The following is a 21,505-nucleotide window of genomic DNA, read 5'->3' as shown; positions in this document are numbered from 1 at the left end:
TGTACCCATAGGCCCCCGCCTGGATTCCTCGCCTTTTCACGTAAATGGCCTCCTTGACTCCGCACTCAAACCAGCGTTCCTCCCTGTCCAGGATGTGTACATCCTCATCATTGAAAGAGTGTGCACTGGCCTGTACGTGTAAATAGACCGCAGAGTCTTGGTTTGATGAGGTAGCTCTTCTGTGTTGTGCCATCTGCTTTGGCAGAGGTTGTTTGGTTTCTCCAATAGATAAATCCTGGCAATCCTCTTGGCACTTAACAGCGTACACTATCTTACTCTGTTTGTGTCGGGAGACCCGATTCTTGGAGTGGGCTAATTTTTGGTGCAGCGTGTTTTGGGGTTTAAAAGCCACAGAGATGCAGTGTTTATAAAAAAATGTGTCTCAACTCTTCCAATACTACAGACACGTACGTGATCACTACGGGTTTTCGGCTAGGTGGCAAATTGGTCACATGCTGCCAAAGCCACCCTTGTCATTTTACAGCACTTGTACCTAGACTGACCTGGTTTAACCTAATGTTGATACCTACTTTCTTATGGCCTCTTTGTCTGACTGATGATGTTAGGGTAGGGTAAAGCCATAAATCCAGGTAACTGGAAGTTATTCTGAGTATGTTGAATTTGTTTCACAGCACAGAGCCCAGATGTTTATGGCTATCCTTATATGTCTCACACTGTACTGAAATTGGCAAAAATTCAGCTACAGGACGCTAGCGAGACAGATCTCAGTGAACATAGAGCTAAAGGATAAAATTATTAGAATGAAAAGTCTATGTTTTATTTTAGTTTTCACAAATTCAGCATCAGTAATGTCTTGAAGTATGCTGATTGGTTGGTCAAGGATTTAGGAATAGAAGGAAACATGCTTTTTCTGCCCTTCTGGACTGGACTATCTCAAGAGCGCAGCCTGTGATCAGAAACTGAGACAGAGTTCTCTTATGTAGAAAAAATCTGCTGGCATTTGAAAGAGTGTCTGTGTGCAGAGGTGGTAATCATTGTCAGGTGACCTACCTACTGATCTGCTGCACACAGTTAATGATTGAACCGCTGCTCAGTGTCTGTCTGAGGGGTTCAGAGGTTTTTGGAGGGGGGTATGTGAGGTTGGACTTGGGTGAAACTGAACTCTTTGGGTTTTCATTCAGTTAGCAGGCACCATGGCTCGGCTGGTGGAGTGTGTCCCCAACTTCTCCGAGGGCCGAAACAAAGAGGTGAGAGGAGGACTTTTCTGCCTAATTAACATTTAAACAGTTTAAAGTAAATAAGTAAAGGTGTGTGAGTATTATCAGCAAAATGTGATTCAAGTATAAATGTGCTCATTGTGAATTGAAATGCTGTTTGACTTTAGTTTTAAAGTTACAACTGCAAGTGTTTGTATTTGCTGCTTTGATCTGTGTGTTTGATTTAATAGTTTATACATCTTTGACATTGAGATGATTTTAAAAAATCAGAAAAAACTTTAGGCTCTTTTGGCAGTTTGAGATCATGAGAGAGAGAGAATCGGATGATTCCCTGTGAACAGCACTTGGTGACAGTGGGGAGGAAGAACTTCATCTTACAGGAAGTAGCCTCCCTCAGAGGAACAGCCATCTGAGGAGAAAGGAAAAGAGAAAAGAAGAGCATAGCAAGATCCTAGACTTCATTCTTCATTTGCCTTTGAATTTAAAATAAAAATATTGACAGATTTCTGGATCTTTACTGAACAGGAAGTGCATAAAATGCTAGAATATAACTTAAACTGTCAAAAACTGCGGTTCAGTAAAAAGTGACCAAGATATGGTTTAGAGTAATGAGATATGTCATTAAACATTAAACAGCTAATCTTTTTATCTTTAAACAAACAAAATATCTTTAAACTGCTCTGAAAACAGTTTAAATGTCTCAACATGAAATCTGCAGGAGACTGATGTGTTTAACGTGTGAGTGAGGTGCTCTTGAGTTCAGATTATCTGTTGAAACATTCGTTAAACAGACATTAAAGATTCACTCCAGAGTAAAGCTGTGTACTGACCTTTGCCCTCTGTTCCCACAAGAGGAAAACAGTTCCACGGAAGTGGGAACATTAAATAATCAGCTGATTTTCTGTTTAACCACAGAATATGCTTGTTTTTTGACAAACTACACTGTTCTCATATTCCAGCAGCACTGGTTTGTAAAAAATCAGCTGCCAATCAAACCAGAGTACAGTCCAAATTGGACACTCACTGAAAGCATCTGATGCTTTATGATACCAAAAATACAAAACAGGTGAAGCTGAAACCCAACTTTATGAAAGAGAAAGGACGTATGTCGTTTTCAAACTGCAGCAACTGGTGTCCTCATAACAATGTAAATAAATAAATAAATAAATAAATAGAGCCGAGAAACATGTTCCTAATTTAAGATTTTGATACTTGTTGCTAACACAAATTCTCAATTTTTTGATGTTATCTTTGTTCTATTTCCAGTTTAATGCGGGTTTTAAATCATTTCAAATTGTTTCCATTTTATTTCAATGACAGCTGAGTGTAAATTTCTACAGTTATAGAATCAATTCTGCATAAAATTCTGGTCATTCACTTCATTGTGATGCTCATTAGAGCCATTATTACAGTCTAAACTCTGGCCACCACAGTATCCTTACTCGCAATCCAAAGTGTTCTTGCTCTTTATTAACACAATATTTCCTTTGAGCTTGACTAACTAAAGCAGGTGAGCCACATTATTACAACTTCTCTATGAACTGTTTAGGTGATCGATGCCATCTCAGCAGCCATCTCCAGCACACCCGGCTGCAGCCTGCTGGACGTCGACCCTGGAGCCTCCACTAACCGCACCGTCTACACCTTTGTGGGCTCTCCTGAGGCAGTGGTGGAGGGGGCGCTGAACGCCGCCCGCCAGGCCTTCAGCCTTATTGACATGAGAAAACATTCAGGTGTGTCTGAGCCCAGCAGCTCATCTCAGGGAGCTGCTTCCTAACATCAAGGCATTAACATGTTTCCTGTCCAGGTGAACATCCTCGGACCGGGGCCATGGACGTTTGTCCCTTCATCCCCGTCCAGAACGTCAGCATGGACAACTGCGTGCAGTGTGCCAACGTGTTCGGACAGAAACTGGCAGAGATGCTGCATGTGCCCGGTGAGGCTCATTAAAAAAAACAGCTTCAGCTTTATTGCAGTCAAACATGCAAGAAAACAAGAATGAGAAACAGAATAAAATTATAAAACTAAATGCCAATGTAAAATTTAAAAAAAATAGTCAATTTTTATTGTTTATTAGGAAAACTAAAAAAAAACAAAAAACAGCAATACCTGGATAAGACAGACGAGACATAAAGCACAAAAAGCAAGTAACACAGACAGACTTATGACAACCTGCAATGTTTCACAGTTGTGAGGTTTTTGTTGTTAAGCCTTTTTCTCCACCCAGTGGTTTTCTAATGATGGCAACAATGTCTCCTTGTTTTGTGGAAGGTGCTGATCAGTGCCCAGAATTTTTGTGTGAGTTAGGTAAATGACAGAGGTGCTACTTAATTCAGAATTTCATATTGTAAGTAAATAAGTCTGGAATTTAATGTCTTTTGTAGCTGAGGAAATCAGACTGAAGTGGAAGGTTTTGGTTTGTTATTCAGGACTATAAGAGCTGTACGGAGACCGATTGCACAGATGCTAGTGTTGTATCAGTGGTGAGAGACCAAGTACATGAAAAAAAAAATCACCTGTCGCATTCAAATGAAGCCAAAGAGTCAGAAGTTGATTTATTTATTGTTTCTTAACTGAGTCAAAAGTCTTATCTTATCTTGACTTCTGAGATGAAAATAAAACACTTTATGTTAGAGCCCAATAATAACATAATCCTGGGCCAATAATGTGGCAATAAAAGAGTGGGAACTACGTATTACTATTTAATTTTAATGTACATACAAGATAATAAACAAAGTAATTTTTAGTTGACCACTATTGGCCGAAATGTATAGCATAGAATAATGATGCCTGTGAGGGTAAAGCTGTTAGTAACAGTACAGTAATATTTTTCTAAGAATAAGAGAAGCTGTGAGCAATAAAATAGTAATTTCTGTGCAGAATTATGGGAATACATTTATAATAACAGTGATGTGGTAGTAATGGCATGATAATAAGATAATAATGCACGTTGGTGTTTTCATATATTAGGATAATATTACAATATTTATATGTGAAATGAATTTTCCATATACCTTAAAAAGGGTCCTTTGTTTGAATGTAATAATATTCAAATATTTTATATTTGATGCTGTGGTGTACTTGTGTGGTAGTTTTTATATAATAACTATAAATCAGTGCAACTAAATATAAGACTACCATTTCTACTATGCTGCATGCAAAAGCTAAAAGCCAATGAAACAAGCTATTACTAGTTATTATATTGTAATTGCATAGTGGTATACGGTATTATGGAACTATTGTCCCTTTATGCCACACTCCACACTATTACCATGTTCTTACTGAGTTGTCAATAAATTGCTGCCAAAGTCAGAGAGCAACTTTGTCACTACAAATGCAAACATTTGGACGTCAGCTCCAGTGCATGCTGAGCCCAGAACAAAACTCCAGAAGTGCAAATGAGTGGGTGGCACTGTATTCCTGGTCATTCTTTTAAGAGCTGTTAAAACAGACTGGTCAATTTTGAATGAGAACACTAAAGTAAGGGGGATGGGGGAGCACAGAACTGGAAGGTTAATGAGGTAAAATGATTTGGGGGGTTTTTCCTGACTGCTCTGATTTTTAAAAACCACAAAATGTTTTTACATTAGAACCAAAAGGGAGGCTTCACCCTCTCAGCAATAAACCCGAGATTCAAGTCTCAGCTTACTATACACTGTTTTTGGTTTAAATTCAAATTAAGAAGTAAATAAGGTTCTTTTTCCACAGTGTATCTTTATGGAGAAGCAGCTCGAACAGAGACCAGGAGAAGCCTCCCATCTGTGCGAACAGGAGAGTACGAAGCTTTGCCTGAAAAGGTGAGGACTCATCAAATCATTATCTCCTTTCTTCTTCGCTCATTTAGTGTTGTGTGGCTCTAACTTCTGAGAATGATTTCTAAAAAAAAAAAAAAGGTTTCTTTGTAACAGCAGGGTCAGTGATTGATTTTTATTTTTAACTTGAAATATGGTTAACCACAAGAAAATTGTCTCTATTTCCAATTACAATGTTTTTCTCCCTCCAGTTGAAACGTGATGAATGGGCCCCTGACTTTGGCCCCGCCGACTTTGTACCATCTTGGGGCGCAACAGTAACTGGTGCTCGTAAGTTCCTCATTGCCTATAATGTGAACCTGATCAGCACTAAAGAACAGGCTCATCGCATAGCACTGGACATCCGGGAGCAGGGTCGAGGGAAGGACCAGGTGCGTCCTGGGAATCTGGGTTATTTATTTAGCTTTTCATGCTGTGGGTGTTGCTCGCTGTCATGACATGATTAAAATGTCCTTTTAGGATTTCTTTCTTCCTGTTTTGTTGATGAATTTTTCAGATTTTTCTTTTTTAAATCAATTTTTTTCTAATATTTTCCACTTTTTGGAGAATTAGTTGAAATTTCCGATTATTTTTGAATTTCTTATGTTTGTTTGAAAGGTTTACTTAATTAAATAGGACTTGATATAAAACTAAGTATTAAAATCTTTTTTTCTTCTTCTCTGTGTTCATAAGCCTGGGCAGCTGAAGAAGGTGCAGGGGATTGGTTGGTACCTGGATGAGGCTAACCTTGCTCAGGTTTCCACCAACATTCTGGACTATGAGGTGACGCCCCTCCATGCTGTGTATGAGGAGATCTGCAGAGATGCGGAGGTTAGAGCTGTGTACTTTGTGTCGTTTCTGGGATGCTTAGAACTCAAATTACACTGCTGGAAATAGTTTATTTTGATGCACATGCTGGTTTTTTTGCAAATTAGCATTATAATACTCATTTTCATTTTTCCTGTAGTATATAAAAATTGATGTATCTCAAAAATAAAATTATGAAGACACTCAAAATAAATTTCCTGTTGTTGGAAACTTTTTTGTACAACTTTTTTTTATTTACAGTTTTGAGGGATAAACCTCTTAAAACCACTTAAGCCCCACGCCCCCGGTACCGGGGGCAAAAAGGAGGACATCTCGTTTAATCAGTTATAACACAGGATGAGAAATATAAGTCCAGACATGTGTGGTATCCACAGAAACCTCAGAATCTCAGCTAAAATGTCATATAAACCATTTCTACAACCACCAAACACATTGAAAACAAGCCATGATTAAACAAGCAGTTACGTAAATGCACAGAAGACCGCTAAACAAACAAAACTGAACCGGAAATTCTCCAGACTTCATGTAACCGGCTAAAGATAGGCTGGTTAGCTTCCAGAGCTATCACTGACTCCACACACCAAGTTTCACCACGATCAGACCAAAATTCACTGAATGAGCCGCAAAAGAAGACCACTAAAACACAGAGTGGTGCAAATGCGCTAAGACAGAGATTGGCTTACCATCCCGATTTCCTCCGTTATTTTCGCTGGTAGCCGGTAGCCACGTGATTACCAGTAGTTACCATGCCTACCTAGCCGCATCAGAGCCGTTTTCTGTCAACAACCTCCATTTTAGACCCACCTACAGACACGTGACTGGACAGACGCCACATGCAGCAAATTTGGGCCCACGTCTGATTGGTTGAAGTGACGTGAACGTGGCATCGTTACTTTGATTCTATTGTCTAAAACAATTAAAAAGAGGTGTCAATCATGCAAATTGACCAAAAGAAACCAAAGTTACAGCTCCTCGGAGTTTAAAGGGCCAGAGACCATTTAAACGCTTCATGCGCACTGCAGAAAAGGGCCATTACCATGTAAATGTGTGGTTAATTCTTCAAAAATATATTTTAAAAAAGAGCATTTTTAGGCCTGATAATAAAATTTATTAATTTCTGCTCTTTAATACCTAAAAAAATTCAACTGGCATGGTGTCCAATTATGTGCCAAATTTGGTCATTTTTGTACTACGTCTGGATATTGATGTATTGACAGGGCAGTAATTTTTCACTGTTTCACTTTAGAAACATAAATCTTTGCACAGATGATGTTTATATGTTGGTTACTGAAATCCTGGAACCAAATGTGATCTGAGGCATATTTTTAAAAGGGTTATATGCTAAAAATTAAAAAAAAAAAAAAAATTAGGCGAGGATAAAATATACTTACTTTTCCTGTGTTCCAGTCTCAGGAACTTTGACACAGTAATATCTGCTTCAATATTTACACCTCTGGTGAGTGTTAGCTTTATTTTGATACCAAGATTGTAAGGACAGAGTTTGTAATTGGAGAGAAATAATCAATTAAATTTGGGCATTACATTTTCGAGCAGGAAGTTCAGAAACCCCCCTTGGTGCTTAAGAGGTTAAATTTCTCTAACTATAAATATATGTAAAAAAAAAAACTAAAAACGATTTTAATTTCTTTTGTGGTTTATTGCACTTTTTTGCAATTTTTGTGGTTACTATGGACTTAATGCATACATATTATTAAAATTTGAGCTATAACTGTTGTATTAACGTATAGCAACTTGAAATGCTCCCAAAAAGGGAACTACAGCATGTAAAAATATAAATATAAGCTCTGGCAGACTATGGTAGGTCTTAAAGGGTTAAGTAAAGACCAACAAATCCTTAGACTGTTACTGACTTAATTTTTTCTTTTATTGAAATTGTCTTTTAGGACCTAAACTTGCCTGTGGTCGGCTCTCAGATTGTCGGCCTGATCCCTCTGAAGGCTCTGCTGGACTCTGCTGACTTTTACATCCAGAGAGAACGACTCTTCATTATCAAAGAGGAGCACAAAGTCCGACTGGTCAGCAGATGACTCTTTTTTTTTTTTTTTTTTTAAGATATTTTAATAAATTATAGGCTCTGATTGTTTGTTTGTTTGTTGTCAGGTGATCAGTAAACTTGGCCTCGACTCCCTCGGTCTGTTTAATCCAAAGGAGAGAATCATAGAGTGAGTATTTACAAACTGTGATGTAGTCAGCTGATTCATTATATACTTTATATCCCGAAAAATATATAAGAACATCGAAGAACATTCAGCCCTTATAATGACAGGATTACATTTTATCTGTGAGTAATAAATAAACAGAAAGCAGAAGGACATTATAAATCCTTTTAAAGTCTCTAGAACATTTGTGGAGTGGATTGAGAAAACTGCCAAACCCACCTAATAATCATTGAGGGTTAGTAGGTTGTCTCTGGTACCAGATTTTACATCATGTTTCTGAACTTCTGAACCCTAGCACACCAGTCGGATGCTTCTTTTCCACTGAGATGATGCCAGCATCTGTTGTATTTTGGTGTCTTTTAAGGACCATATTTCAACAAATGTGAGAACCATTTCTTATACAGTGTTAAGGTGGGACATGTCTTAAAAAGAATCATGGCAGACAGAATCTGTTGGTTGAATCAGTTATTTTTTTTTATAGTAGTCCCTCCAGTAGTTACTGATATCAGTGGTTCCATATCAATCATATTTGTATCAGTGATATCTGATATCTTGTATCAATGTCAGTTTGTTCTGCAATGACAATATCAAAAACCGTACGTCTCTCACTAGCAGTGCCGTCACTAGAAAAGAGGTCAAACATGTTATGATTTTCATGAAGGTCCTGTTGGGGGATTTAGAGTTTCTCTATTCAGGTGCTCAGAAATTCCACTTTGTAGATGGAGCAGTTCATCTGTCTTCATCTGAGGCAAAAAAAAAAAAAAAAAAATTTGAAACATGCCAATGAGAGCCCGATCCGTATGGTCCATAGTCCCAGATCTGTGAGGCTGTGGTTCACCTAATTTGAGGCCAAGCGTCCAAAACAGTAGTTTGCTTGGCGCTTTTCAGCGCTGTTAATTCAATCTTGAAGGCCTGCTTACAAAAAATGAAAAAAAAGAGAGCTGATTATTAGCTCATCAAAACACAACACATAATCACCTGACAGGTTTTCTCTAAGTGCACTGTTACAATTTTAAAGGGCCCAATTCTAGACATGTCCATGTTTACTAAAACTCCCTCTAATAAAATAAGAAAACAACCCAAATCTAACTGACAGAATCCACCCATCACTCAAACAACAACCCCAAGGATCTTAAACACACAAAAATGTTGCTTATTAATCTATCAATATGTTATGGAGATTAAAACTTCAGGGCCACAAAAGTTTTGCCCTACTCTTGGTTTAATTAATACTTACATAGTCTGAAATCAGACTTAAAATCACTCCCTCTGTTCATTCTTCCCCACATCATATCTCAGTGGTTGGCCTCAGATTCCACAGCGTCCTGAGAGTCCGAGGTCAACTCACATAATTTCACCTGCTAAATACACACAAAAAATCTTGTTAAAAGCCACACAGTTATGTTCCCCTTTTAGCACTTTAACATACATAGATTTAGCATAAGATATAAACCCGTTATAACAATGTGTCATCACTAAATTATAAATTTCTTGTCCAAATCTGCCCTTCTGAACAGACCTGACCACCTTAATTTATTATCCTGTTACTTTGCTATTATATCTTTCACCAAGTAATCCTCCTCAGTCTCTGCTATGTTTCCTTCATTGAAAGCCTCAGACACACAGCCACACAGGAAGCTTCTTTCTCACCACTCATTTCAGCTAATTTGCATACTGAGTCATATCTCAAGAAGTTACCATGACAAGAGAAAGGCATATTTAAATCTTACCACATTATTAAATTATTTTATTCCTTCCTAGAAAAATCACTTGTTTTGCGCAATCGACACAAGAGCATTTCCAATTCACTATTTTAAAACTACTTCAAGCTCTTAATCACTTTTTCATTTTCACCAACGTCACTCTCTTGTCATGGAGCTTTTCTGAGTTATTCCTCAACTTCAGAGTTTAAGTGTGTTAAATTCACACTATTTTAACACTAATAAACAGACTCACATGCTCAACATGCTGTCTAATCTTCATGAGCTCTCTCGTAGTTGTAAGGTTAATGCATTTTCTGTTTGTGTGTGTGATTTTGTATGTTTCTTTTTGCAGTGTTTTCCCACTTAAGCAGTCAGTTTTCTCTTCCCCAAGTTTACTAACCCAAATTTTGATGTCCCACCTTAAATAACAGCATTCCTTGTCTTCAGCCAATTCAACCAGAAACTCGGCCTGAACGTTTCCAGTGATGTTTACCTATAAGTTTCTTCCGACCGCTGCATGTGGAAAATTGATCCAGGTCTGCTTTACACCTAAAAATAACAAAACTGAGACATTTTCATTATTATCATGAGTGCTTAAATGACCCACTTCTCTCTCTCCGGCCAGAAATACCAATTTATTTCATGTATTCACCTTGATAAATGTAAGCGTGTTCTTCCTTGCGTTCATGTTATGTGGTCATGTTAATGGAGTGTAAGCTGCTTCTTCATTGCATATGTATTTTATAATCAGGTTTAACTCATGCCTCTTTGCACTGAGCTGTGGATTCAAACTATCTCAATTCTGCTTCTCCCCAAAAGTAATTTCACATGTAACCCTTTGTATATGTGTGTTTTGTATAACCTCATTGTTGTGATATGGTGAACGTCAGAGATGGGCAGTAACGCGTTACTTGTAACGCATTACTGTAATCTGATTACTTTTTTCAAGTAACGAGTAAAGTAAGGGATTACTATTGCAAAAACGGTAATTAGATTACCGTTACTTTCCCGTAGGAACGCTGTGTTACTGCGTTACTAAAACCGTGATTTCGTGCGAGAATGTCTCACGACAGTGACGTAAGCGAGTGCGCCGTTAGTGACAACAGCTGTGTGCAGATCAACAATGGATCACATATCGATTGTGGGAGAGAGTATGAGCGTGCAGCGTTTAAAGCGTGGAAGTACTGACCTTACTTTGAGTTTGATTCCATAAAAAGTGACAAAAACATTAGTGTCCATCGTGCGTGGGAAGAAAACTTCTTTTTACAACGAAAAAACTTCCTAAACTTCCAAGCAAGCACCGAGTGCGCAACGATGTAATGGGAAACTCACAGAGAAACTCGCGGATTCTTCAACTGACCGCGGCACACCTGCACCAGGGTAAACCTCCGCCTACCGCAGTCCTGCTTTACAGGTGAAAATAGAGCAATAGGACCGCTGAGTCTTTGACTTTATTTATGTTCTGCTGTGTTTTACTTGCATCTATTTGAAAGAGTGAGTGTAAACACAAAAAATATTTTATTTTATGTGCTGGAATGTGTAGAAAATAGGTTTAAATGTTAAACTAATTTATTCAACTCAGAGAATGTTGCATATAATTAAATTTTTGCTTGATGCATAAAGTTAAAAGATTAAAACTGATAAAACAAGTTAAAAAAAAGAGACTTTTCCATTTGATTACATTTTGTATGATGGATTATGCAGAAAAAGTAGAATTGGACTGAAAGATCTATCGCTTTATCACCTCTTCAGGTTGTAAATCGTGTTTTTAAAAAGTAACTAAGTAACTAAGTAATTAATTACTTTTGAAAATAAGTAATCAGTAAAGTAACAGGATTACTTTTTGGGGAAGTAATCAGTAATTAGTTACTGATTACTTTTTTCAAGTAACTTGACCAACACTGCTGCTAAGTCTTGATCTAAAGACAATGTGCCCTTATTTCACGCACACACACACTTAAATATACTAAGCTCTTTCATTTGCCAGCATTCACACCAAATCTTCAGCGTGCCCAGCAAAGCTCTTTCAGACATCAGGACAATTAACAATTTTCCACACATATCACCATTCTTTCAGCTCAGTTTTGTAGCATCATTCACGCAATACTTTCATCAGCATTTTACACACTTCCCTGAACTTCGTCGTCTCACACACACTTTTTTCTCAAAACAATGTTCACCTTTAATCATTCATTCCAAATGACAATTTTACACTTCACTTATACATTCACACATTTATATATAACAAAAGACTCCCAGTAACTGCCAAGATAAATTATTTCCATTACCATATTCACATCTTCACTTCATCTTCCTCTAGTACTAGTCATCCTACCATTTCGACTAATTTAAAAGCATCTAAGCCCAGGTTCACCCACCTTGCTGGTCAATTGTAGCCGTTATCTGTCCGGGACAGCGGCCCGATTACTAAGTCCTATCTTAATCTATAAGAGCTTCACGCAGCTCGACAAGAAGCTCCACCTCATGAACGCCCAGCGTCGTGCTGGCGCCTGAAGCTTTATGTAAAGCTTACATGTGAGCCACGTTTAAAATGGTCACGCCCGGGGGCCCCGCCCCTGTCGGTCAAATGGTGCAAGAAAAGTGGTGCTTGACCACTAGCTATTAACGAGCGTCCCCAGTGCTCGCAGTTGCCAGCTGAATTAACCCTCTCGCCCAAGGACAATGTTCCGCGTCCGGAACAGAGTGGAGGCATAACCCTCAGAACATTTTGCACCCCTAGGAAGTCCAAATTCCCTTCCTAAGTACTTTAAATAATTCTGGAAGCATCACTGTGGACTATAACCGCCAGTTTATTATCTGATGCCCGGGTCCCACCCTATAATCAATGTGGGAATAAAATTCCCTGACCAAATGTCCTAATCTAATCTCTTTTCTTGGCTGACTTAACACACACATAACACACCAACTTCAAACATACATCACAACAACTTTCAACTTCACCCTAAAATTAATCACAATAAATTTTATCAAATATCCCCAAACTTTACCTGTATTTATTTCTAATTACCCAAAGGTATCATGGACATGTCACCTGAGATCTACTTAATAGATTTTATAATTTAGTTTAATTTCCACTACTGAGCCACTTTAATGGTAATAATCATCAATTCAGTGGACAACTAATTTAGAATTCATCCAATGTGCACAATTTTCAACAGGCTTGCGCTTACCTATACTCTTTTGTATAGGTATGAGGTGGTCTGTTGTCCACCTCATATCAGATCGTACCTTAAGGTCCAAATTAGTCCCCTCAGCCGCAAAAGAATCCGGGTCACTGGCACCAAGTATTAAATTCCGGTTCTTTTGGATTCTTTAGGGCCAAGAAAGACATGGCTCAAAAGTGGTCCTTTTACTTTAAAAATTATCTTTATTTTACATATCCAGGATAATGAGACCTGAACACAAAACACACAACCCCAGGTCTGAAGCACAAACGGCAGCCTAGGTATTTATATACTTGCTCTCTACGTCACACCACACTTTAAGTTTCGATCAAACAGCCTAGTTGGTTTCACTTTCTACTGCAATTACAATGCTTCTGCAAAAGCATGCAGTTTCGTGTCAGCACTTTTGGCACAGAGTGTACTCAGAGTTAGGCCTTTCTTATATAAAGCAATATAATTAGCATATAAACATTTAAGATTATAAATTTAAACCTCAACAACATCCAGCATCAATCCTGTGACAAACCCAGAATATTTTAAAATAAAACAAAAGCTATATATAACATTATTTGTCAGTATTATATAGTAGATGATAAATGATGATGATATCTTGTTAAAAGTAGGTGTGGTGTGTATCACCTGTGCAGGTACATGGTGAAGTCACAGGAGGATGGACAGCTGGTGTCTTTGTCTCTGCGGCAGTTTGTTCAGAGCGTTGGTGCTCGGACAGCAGCTCCCGGAGGAGGATCAGTTTCTGCAGCAGTTGGTGCAATGGTACGAGCTTTTAGGTTCATAACAAAATGATACAATTTTACTTTTAGTTACTTATTTTATTTCGTATCCCTCTTGTAGGGGGCCGCACTGGGTGCCATGGTTGGTCAGATGACGTATGGGAAGAGGCAGTTTGAGAATCTGGACAGTGTGATGAGGAGGCTGATTCCTCCATTTTATCAGGCCATGAATGAATTGCTGGACATGGTGGATGCCGACTCCTCCGCCTTCAACAGCTACATGGTGAGGAGGAAGGTCCAACAGCTGCAGAGCCTCAGAAACATCTGCAGGCACCCGGAACCATTTCCACTCTTTACTTCTTTCACTGTAACCAGAGTGTGATTATGTTTTGTCTTCATGTCAGATTTGAGTTGATCATATTCGTCTCATGTTGTAGGCAGCACTGAAAATGCCAAAGAAAACTGCAGAGGAAATGAAAAGGTGAATACTCAAGACTTTAAGACCACCAATTACTGCTAATGACTGAATGCCGTCAGGTTACATTTTTTAAACGTCTTTAAAATGTCCTTGTAACTTTCAGAACCACGTTTCCACCTGTGATCATTTTTTTAAATAATCAAATATTCACTTTGTTCTTTTTACAGCTGAAAAGGTCAAAACTAATTTCATTTCTGTCAGCTGCAGAAACACTTCCTGTTTATTTGTTTGTTGTTCTCATCAGGAGAGAAGCTGCGATGCAGGAAGGACTGAAGCAAGCTGTTGCCGTCCCATTGGCTCTTGCTGAGAGGATCAGCATCCTTTGGCCATCTCTTAAAGAAATGGTTGTCTACGGAAATTTTAGCTGCAAGTCTGATGCTCAGGTGTGAAAAAACACTCGTTTCTACTTGTTCTGCTCAGATTCTCTGAAGGTTATAAAGTGCACCTTCAGCATCATGGTGATATAAACTGAGAGGAACTTTGTCTTTTATTAGTGGTGTGTTAAAACATGAATGCATATTAAATCTTTTAGTCTTTACTCCCACTTTTCTGTCAAACATCGCCTGCAACAGCAAAGCTGTAAATAAGCCCACCTGTCATGTTTTATTTCTGGTCTCAGGTAGCAGCTAAAGCTTTAGAAACAGCTGTTTTTGGAGCATACTACAATGTCACGATCAACCTCAAAGACATCACAGATGAAGCCTTCAGAGCAGCAGTAAGTGTGTCCATGAGGTTCTTCAATGTTGCTGTTGATATGCTCTGCTTGTGAATAACTCGTTTTTTTTGTTTCTGCTGCAGACCCAGAAGAGAGCGTCAGAACTGCTGCATGAAGCCAAAGACAGCAGTGCTGCCATCCTCCATGCTGCAGAGAAAAGAAACTGAATAGACTGAAGAAATAAATAAAGCTGCACAAGGAAGATAATCTGACATTAATGTGACTTTAAACACTGAAGAGCTGGATACAATGAATGTATTACAAGGGAAAATCTTCAGAATAAAGAGGTTACTTGAAATGGTAAAAGTTTTTAATTTTTGGTCATTTCTTTCCGTTCATATTCACAGAGCAGAATCACAATAACATTTTATTGTAAGATGATTTTCTGTCGGGACAGATTATGTTGCAGTGGACGAACATGGTACTAGAAATACTGGTAAAAATTTTATCGTATGCGATGGCAGACCGTGGAGATGTGGGGAAAGAGGACCCAAACGCCGGCAGGGCTCTAGACTAACTTTTTGCCATGGGCGTACCGGTACGCCTAACTTTTTAAAGTTAGGCGTACTGGCACAAAAGTTAGGCGCACACAAATTTTATAATAATTTATATAATATAATGTGTTTTTCTGGATACACTGTGCTTTTTCAGCATTCAAAGATTGATGACACCGTGTCAGAGCACTGGCTATGAATTTCAGAAGGATCAGGCCTTAACAGAAAAGTTAGCAATAGTTCTTTTCCTATTACAGCTACATCCACTTCTGTCGTGCCTAGGCTGCTCACTAGGGCTGGGTATCATCACTGATTTCTATAATCCATTCGATTCCGGTTTTCAAAGTCCCAATTCGATTCAACTTAGCCTCAGACAGTCAGAAATATTATAATTCTGATCATTTATCAGTACTGACTTCATCAGAATTGTGAACATCACAGCAGATGCCTTTGTGTGAAAGTAACTGAGAATAAAACACAGAAAAACATGAAGGAGATTTTCCTGGTCTGGCTTTTTATAGCAGATAACCTTAAAAATATTCTACAATGTTCTGCATATAAAGTTTAAATTTCTTCAGTATTGAACAACAGAAAAAATAGGCTTTCTTGTCCGAGGTCATTTAAGTGAAAAAAAGAAAAAGAAAAGAAAAAGCCAGTAGCCGACAGCGCTGTAAACAACGGTAGACTGGTGGGTAATAAGCGAATGAATAATACAGAAAACAGAGATTGGAGACTGTTCTTGAAGTACAGAGAGAGATAGAGAGAGAGCTAGCTGTGCATGGAGTAATAGTCATGGAAGCAAAACGGCAAAATTCATGACGACATTGATCAAATGTGAAGCGCAGTTTGCTGCTTCTTTTGCTGCTGGCTCGGTGAATTTTGGTTGGAGAGAGACAAAACCTGCAGCTCAGAATCAGCGCGGACCGGACGCATCAGAACCGCTAAGCTCCGACAGCGTGTCCGTCTACGGGCCGTCGGGTTAGAAAGCCGAGAAAGACAAAGTTGATTCTGATGCGTCGGTCCGTTCTGTGTTTACGTCTTTGTGTGGAATCCGTGTACCTGCTCTCATTTACTGTTTGGTTGTTGTTGAAATGGTTTTGTGAGCTTTAATCTGAGAATCTGACGTTTCTGGCAAAACACAGTTATATTTAAAAGTCGATTCAGGATTTAATGAATTGATATCGCTTTATTCAAGCTACTCACCTCCCACTTCCACCTGCACTTTCAACTGGACCACGGCCAATCAGAGAGGTCCCGCCCCTTACTATCTCTGATTGGTTTAGTCCACGATAGGGGCATAATGTGTGTCTGTTGTTGACCACAGGGAAGGTTGCAGATTTTTTTTTTTTTTTTTTTTTTTGCTACCCGAACAGTTGGTCGCACAGGTGCAACCAAATTTTTTTTTTAGTCACACCACTGAAAAATTTGGTCGTATTTGCGACCAAATTGGTCGCACTCTAGAGCCCTGGCCGGACTCTTTAATGAAGACAGTGCATTTATTTACAGTGAAGTAAATAATCAAACAACAATAAATCCCTGTGCGCCCCCGACTCCCATGCCGTGTAAACACATGAAAAATGTGTAAAAAGCTTAACACACTTGATGTGTTAAAACAAATTCTGCCCAGTAACATGACATACCAGTGGCGGGAAGGGGGCGCTATCGTTTTGCGCCACTGAGACAAAGGAGACAAAGATGGAGGTTACGTTGCCTAGTATGTTGTCAGACCTTACAGTAAGTATGATTTACCAGTTTATCTTAATGTACTGAAAATATGTCGGGTTTCTGGAAGAATGTGAAACGCTGAATTTATATAAAATATATGAGTTAAATAGGAGCTTTGAGTTTAAGCACTGTTAATTACTGCTTAACTATACCTAGCTAACCTTAACGTAACAGTCTTGCTAACACATCCTACCCTTAATTTTAGTATTAGTTCTTGGCTTTAGTGCCATATTTCATTAGTGTTAATGTGTTTTTGGTAGTATTTTTATGTATTACTTTATTCATGTATTTATGCATTTACTTTATTTATGTATTACAGTATTCAGAAATTGCTCTTAGTACTAGTGTTGTAGTTGAGCTAGCAGCTCCGACAAGCATTCTGGTGTCTATGAGCAACACCAGACTCAGTACCTAACCGTAGCAGTGTTGTGTAAAATGACAATATTGTCGTTAACTCTGAATATAGCTAATGCAGTTATCACCGCGTTATCATCCATTTGTTTACTAGCACAGAATAGGAACAAAGACTGAGCAACTTTAGTTTGATGTCGCCCCTCTGTCTTCTGTTATCACACTTAATAGACTACATTTAGTAGTGCTGTGATAAATATTTGTTATAATTACTTATCACTGGTTAACATGAAATATACCTCATACAAAAATAATGATTTTTAAGCAGTTAAAGCAGTTTTTGCATCTAGCATGCTTAACTAAATTATGTGTGCATTCTTTTTTAAGGCTTGTTTCTGGAAACATGATCTGATATTGTTTCTTTTTTATGCAGAACTTCTGAGGAAGTAATAGTCAGTGTTATTTAAAAAACAACAGTAACTTGACCATGCAAATTATCTTACTTATTTAGCCATGTGTTTCTTTTTTTTTCAGCACACATATGACAACTTAGAATCTGTCAAAGTCCTTGTAACCACTTTTATAGATGAGAAAGAGATTTGTAAAAAAAATTCTTAATGTCAGCAGTGCCAAAGACATCATAGGTCAAAGCCAAGCTCAGCACATGGGCTGTGTGCTGAGCTAGATAGGCTGCTAAAGTATAACACTGATTTCATGGAATATATTGATATTGACAGTAAGGTAGACGTTAAGGACTTTGATAGATAGTCCTACCGATTAATTGCTCCCTCCATAATTCCTCTTCTACACCACTGCAATCTGGAAATATAAAATATTTAGGTATTAATGTTTCTCCCAAGCTTGCAGATCTAACTAAATTAAACCTTATCCCACTTTTAAAGAAGGTAGAAGGCGATCTGGCTAGGTGGAAATGTCTACCCATATCACTCATGGGAAGGGTTGCCGCTATAAAAATGATGGTCTTACCAAAAATAAATTATTTATTCTCAATGATCCCAACTAAACCGCCACAAGATTGGTTCAGATCTCTAGATTCATGTATGTCCAAATTCCTTTGGAAAAATAAACCTCCACGTATAAGCTTAAAAACACTACAAAAGACCAAGGATAGAGGAGGATTAGAACTACCTAACTTTCAGCACTACTTCTTAGCCAACAGGCTTCAGTTTATCTCAGGATGGCTAAAACATACCCTCTTAGATGAACCTTGGCTAGATGTAGAACAAGCACTTTGCAATAATCTAGAGATCTCAGACCTGCCATTTATCAGCTCAAACATCCAACGACATGAATGCTTTAAAAGCATCAACATCAGCTCTTCTCTGACAGCATGGTGGGAGTTTCTAAAATTGACGGCGTCTTCATTAATCCCATGCAAACGTACACCTATCTGGAACAACCCTGACATATTACAAAACAATAATATGATAAACTTTTCAGATTGGAGTGGTAAAGGAATCAAATATTTAGAACATATACTAGAAGGAACAGAATTTATTTCATTTGACGGACTAGTTACACAATATGGGATCAACAAGAAAAGATTTTTAGAATATCAACAAATTAAATCCATAGTAAAAAAGAAATTTAAACCGGGTCAAGTTGAACTACAAACACCACCAAGTGTGGTTCAATTTCTTACTCTTAAAACCCCCAAATTACTATCCAAAATATACAGAATGCTTTCTAAAACAGATGATTCAATATCACTTCCTATTGCAAAATGGGAAGCAGATTTATCAGTTAACTTAGACCTAAACTTCTGGACTCAGATTTGCTTAAAAACCTTTCATCTAATTAGAAATCCCAGTCTTCAATTAATTCAGTACAAAATATTACATAGAGTGCACTATACAGGTCATCGGATGTTCAAGATGGGCTTTACGTCTACCAACAACTGCTCACACTGCCAAACCAAGTCACCGGACAATTATATCCATGCTCTTTGGTTCTGTCCACCAGTTCAGAAGTTTTGGTGCGAGATATGTGAAGACTTATCAAAGTGTCTGAAATGTAACATTCCAACTTCCCCCTTAGTGTGTTTGCTGGGCAGCTTAGATAATGTCACTTCAGAAAAGAATATAGCCCATATGGTTTTCACTGCCCTATGCATAGCCAAGAAAACAGTCCTCATGAACTGGAAAAATAAAAATAATCTTAATTCTAACCAATATAGAAATTATCTATTAGATTACATTAGTCTTGATACAGCCTCTGCCACCACATCAGATCAATTGCTCTGGGCTCCTTTGATCAGCTCCATCACCTAGTGGGGGGGGGGGGGGTGTCATAGTTTGGTCCCGCCTTCACTGTTGTGATTGGTGTGGGGGTAGGGACAGGCTTAGGGCGTCGGGGGGTTCCCCGGAGGCATCTTCTTTGGGGGGCTCAACCCGGGGTAGCGGTCATGTCTGGTTAGGGGCTCTGTTGGCTCTCAGGTGACTGTTTCCTTGTGGCTGCGTGCAGCGGGGCTAGGGGAGGGTCTGTGCTGACGGACGTGGGTTACTGACCTGGTAGCCTGGCTGCCCCTGGGTGGGTCCGGGATGGGCGTGAGGTTCTGGGGGCGCTCCGTCTCTGGGCTGGGGCCCTGGCCGGGCCTCGGGGGCTTGGGTCCTGGTTGGTGTGTTGCCGGGGTTGTGGGCGGGTGGGTGCATGGGGGCCCAGCCCTGGCGCAGGGTGCCGCCGGGGCTCTTCAACTGGTGGGGGAGATTGTCACATCTTGCAGGAGCTTTCCTCTCTTCAGGAACTCTCTCTGCAGGAGACATATTGTCTTATGTAGTCTGGAAGATGAATGGATGGTGGGGTGGGTGCAGTTTTCTTTGTGGTGGGGTTGGGTGGACTGTCCTGGGCTCTGTGGGGCCGGGAGGCGCTGCTGCACTGGGCCCCGGTCTGGATGGGCCTGGGCCCCCTTTCCCTGGCGGGTCGCGGAGTATGGGGGTGCCTACTGGGGTCAGCGGGGGAGCTGGCCCCAGGGAGGGGTCACTTGCCCCTCCCTTCCTTCCTTCCCTCCCCATCTCCAGCTGCCTCCCTCTTCCCGCTCCACCACAACCACCCACACATGCAGGGCCTTGGAGTAGGGGTATGTCACCAGGGTGCAGAGGAGGCTACCCCCCTCCTCTGTCCCCTTCTGGCTGCCTCTGCCTCAATTTTATCCCACAACTTAGACATTCACATTACTCACACTCTCATTATACATACATATAGGATCTTGGGGGTGGGCACGATACACGGAGTCCAAAGTACCATCAGGGTGTACACCCCACCCCTGGCGTCGTTGCCCACCTCTCAATTTTAAATACACGTAGACATTGAGGGTTAGCAGGGGGGACTATGCGCTTACCTGCTGCTCTCTGGCAGGTAGCTCCATGCCCTCCTGGGTTTTAAATGCACCTTAGAACACACATGCATCAACACTACAATGAGCGGGTGGAGGGAGGTTTGGAGTCGTCTCTCACCCCCGTTCTCTGCGGCCTGCTGGAGCGGGGGGGCTAGGAGGAGGAGTTGGCCGTCTGACTGCGGTCTGGAGTGTGGGGCCTCCCTGCTGCTGCGGAGTCGGGGCGGTCTGCCTCTCCCCACCGCAGGGAAAAGGGTAACACCACCTGGGTCTGGGTGCAGTTCCCCCCTCCAGGGGCAAGGGTACCTAGACCCGGTTCGTAGAGTACGCTTGGGGAGTGTGATCGTGTGTACAGCATCTCTTTATGTCTGTCTCCACGTTGGTTGAGTGTGGAGTAAGTGTATATGAGAGCACGAGGGTGGGAATGGATGTTTGTATCTGTGTGTGCCTGTATGTCTGTGTCTATATGTCAGGTTGGGTATCAGACGCCACCTCTCTGGGGACATCTCAGGCCCTCCAAGGTTTGGAGGCCTATCTCCCCCCCCCCACTCCCCCTGCCAGTGGCGGACTCCCTCAGACATCGGTGCGTTGGTGATTCTTTGTGTCTGGGGATGGGCGTCCAGGTACACATCGGCTCACTCCTTGGCGGCCGCGGACAGAGGGGGGTAGACTCCTCTGCACCCTGGTGACATTCCTCTACTCCAAGGCCCTGCATGTGTGGGTGGTTGTGGTGGAGCGGGAAGAGGGAGGCAGCTGGAGATGGGGAGGGAAGGAAGGGAGGAGCAAGTGACCCC

The 21,505-nt window shown here is 40.1% G+C and overlaps 1 protein-coding gene across 1 annotated transcript; it reads left to right on the top strand.

Annotated features, from left to right (window-relative positions):
* The first annotated feature begins 1,072 nt into the window (after positions 1 to 1,072).
* Positions 1,073 to 15,095, top strand: ftcd (formimidoyltransferase cyclodeaminase). The gene is made up of 14 exons (XM_086283216.1): positions 1,073 to 1,208; positions 2,728 to 2,911; positions 2,986 to 3,114; positions 4,887 to 4,975; positions 5,182 to 5,361; positions 5,663 to 5,800; positions 7,702 to 7,833; positions 7,919 to 7,980; positions 13,513 to 13,639; positions 13,718 to 13,879; positions 14,034 to 14,077; positions 14,319 to 14,457; positions 14,694 to 14,789; positions 14,873 to 15,095. Exons 1-14 carry the CDS (start codon positions 1,155 to 1,157, stop codon positions 14,954 to 14,956), a joined length of 1,620 nt encoding a protein of 539 aa, XP_086139342.1. The 5' UTR covers positions 1,073 to 1,154; the 3' UTR covers positions 14,957 to 15,095.
* The last annotated feature ends 6,410 nt before the right edge of the window (positions 15,096 to 21,505 follow it).

Source organism: Aulonocara sp. 'chitande type north' Nkhata Bay, linkage group LG23 (assembly GCF_057382095.1).
Source record: "Aulonocara sp. 'chitande type north' Nkhata Bay isolate Kocher_YH1m ecotype deep benthic linkage group LG23, A_spYH_male_GT1.1, whole genome shotgun sequence".
NCBI lineage: Eukaryota > Metazoa > Chordata > Actinopteri > Cichliformes > Cichlidae > Aulonocara > Aulonocara sp. 'chitande type north' Nkhata Bay.
Note: the sequence above shows the minus strand (reverse complement) of the source record. Positions and strands in the feature narration are given on the sequence as shown.

What these genes read in the sequence shown, in the direction of transcription:
- ftcd (XM_086283216.1), top strand. Translation starts at nt 1,155, where the DNA reads ATGGCTCGGCTGGTGGAGTGTGTCCCCAACTTCTCCGAGGGCCGAAAC. An exon ending in ACGAAGCTTTGCCTGAAAAG is followed by an intron (nt 4,976 to 5,181) that starts GTGAGGACTCAT and finishes TTCTCCCTCCAG; the next exon opens with TTGAAACGTGATGAATGGGC. An exon ending in AGGAGCACAAAGTCCGACTG is followed by an intron (nt 7,834 to 7,918) that starts GTCAGCAGATGA and finishes GTTTGTTGTCAG; the next exon opens with GTGATCAGTAAACTTGGCCT.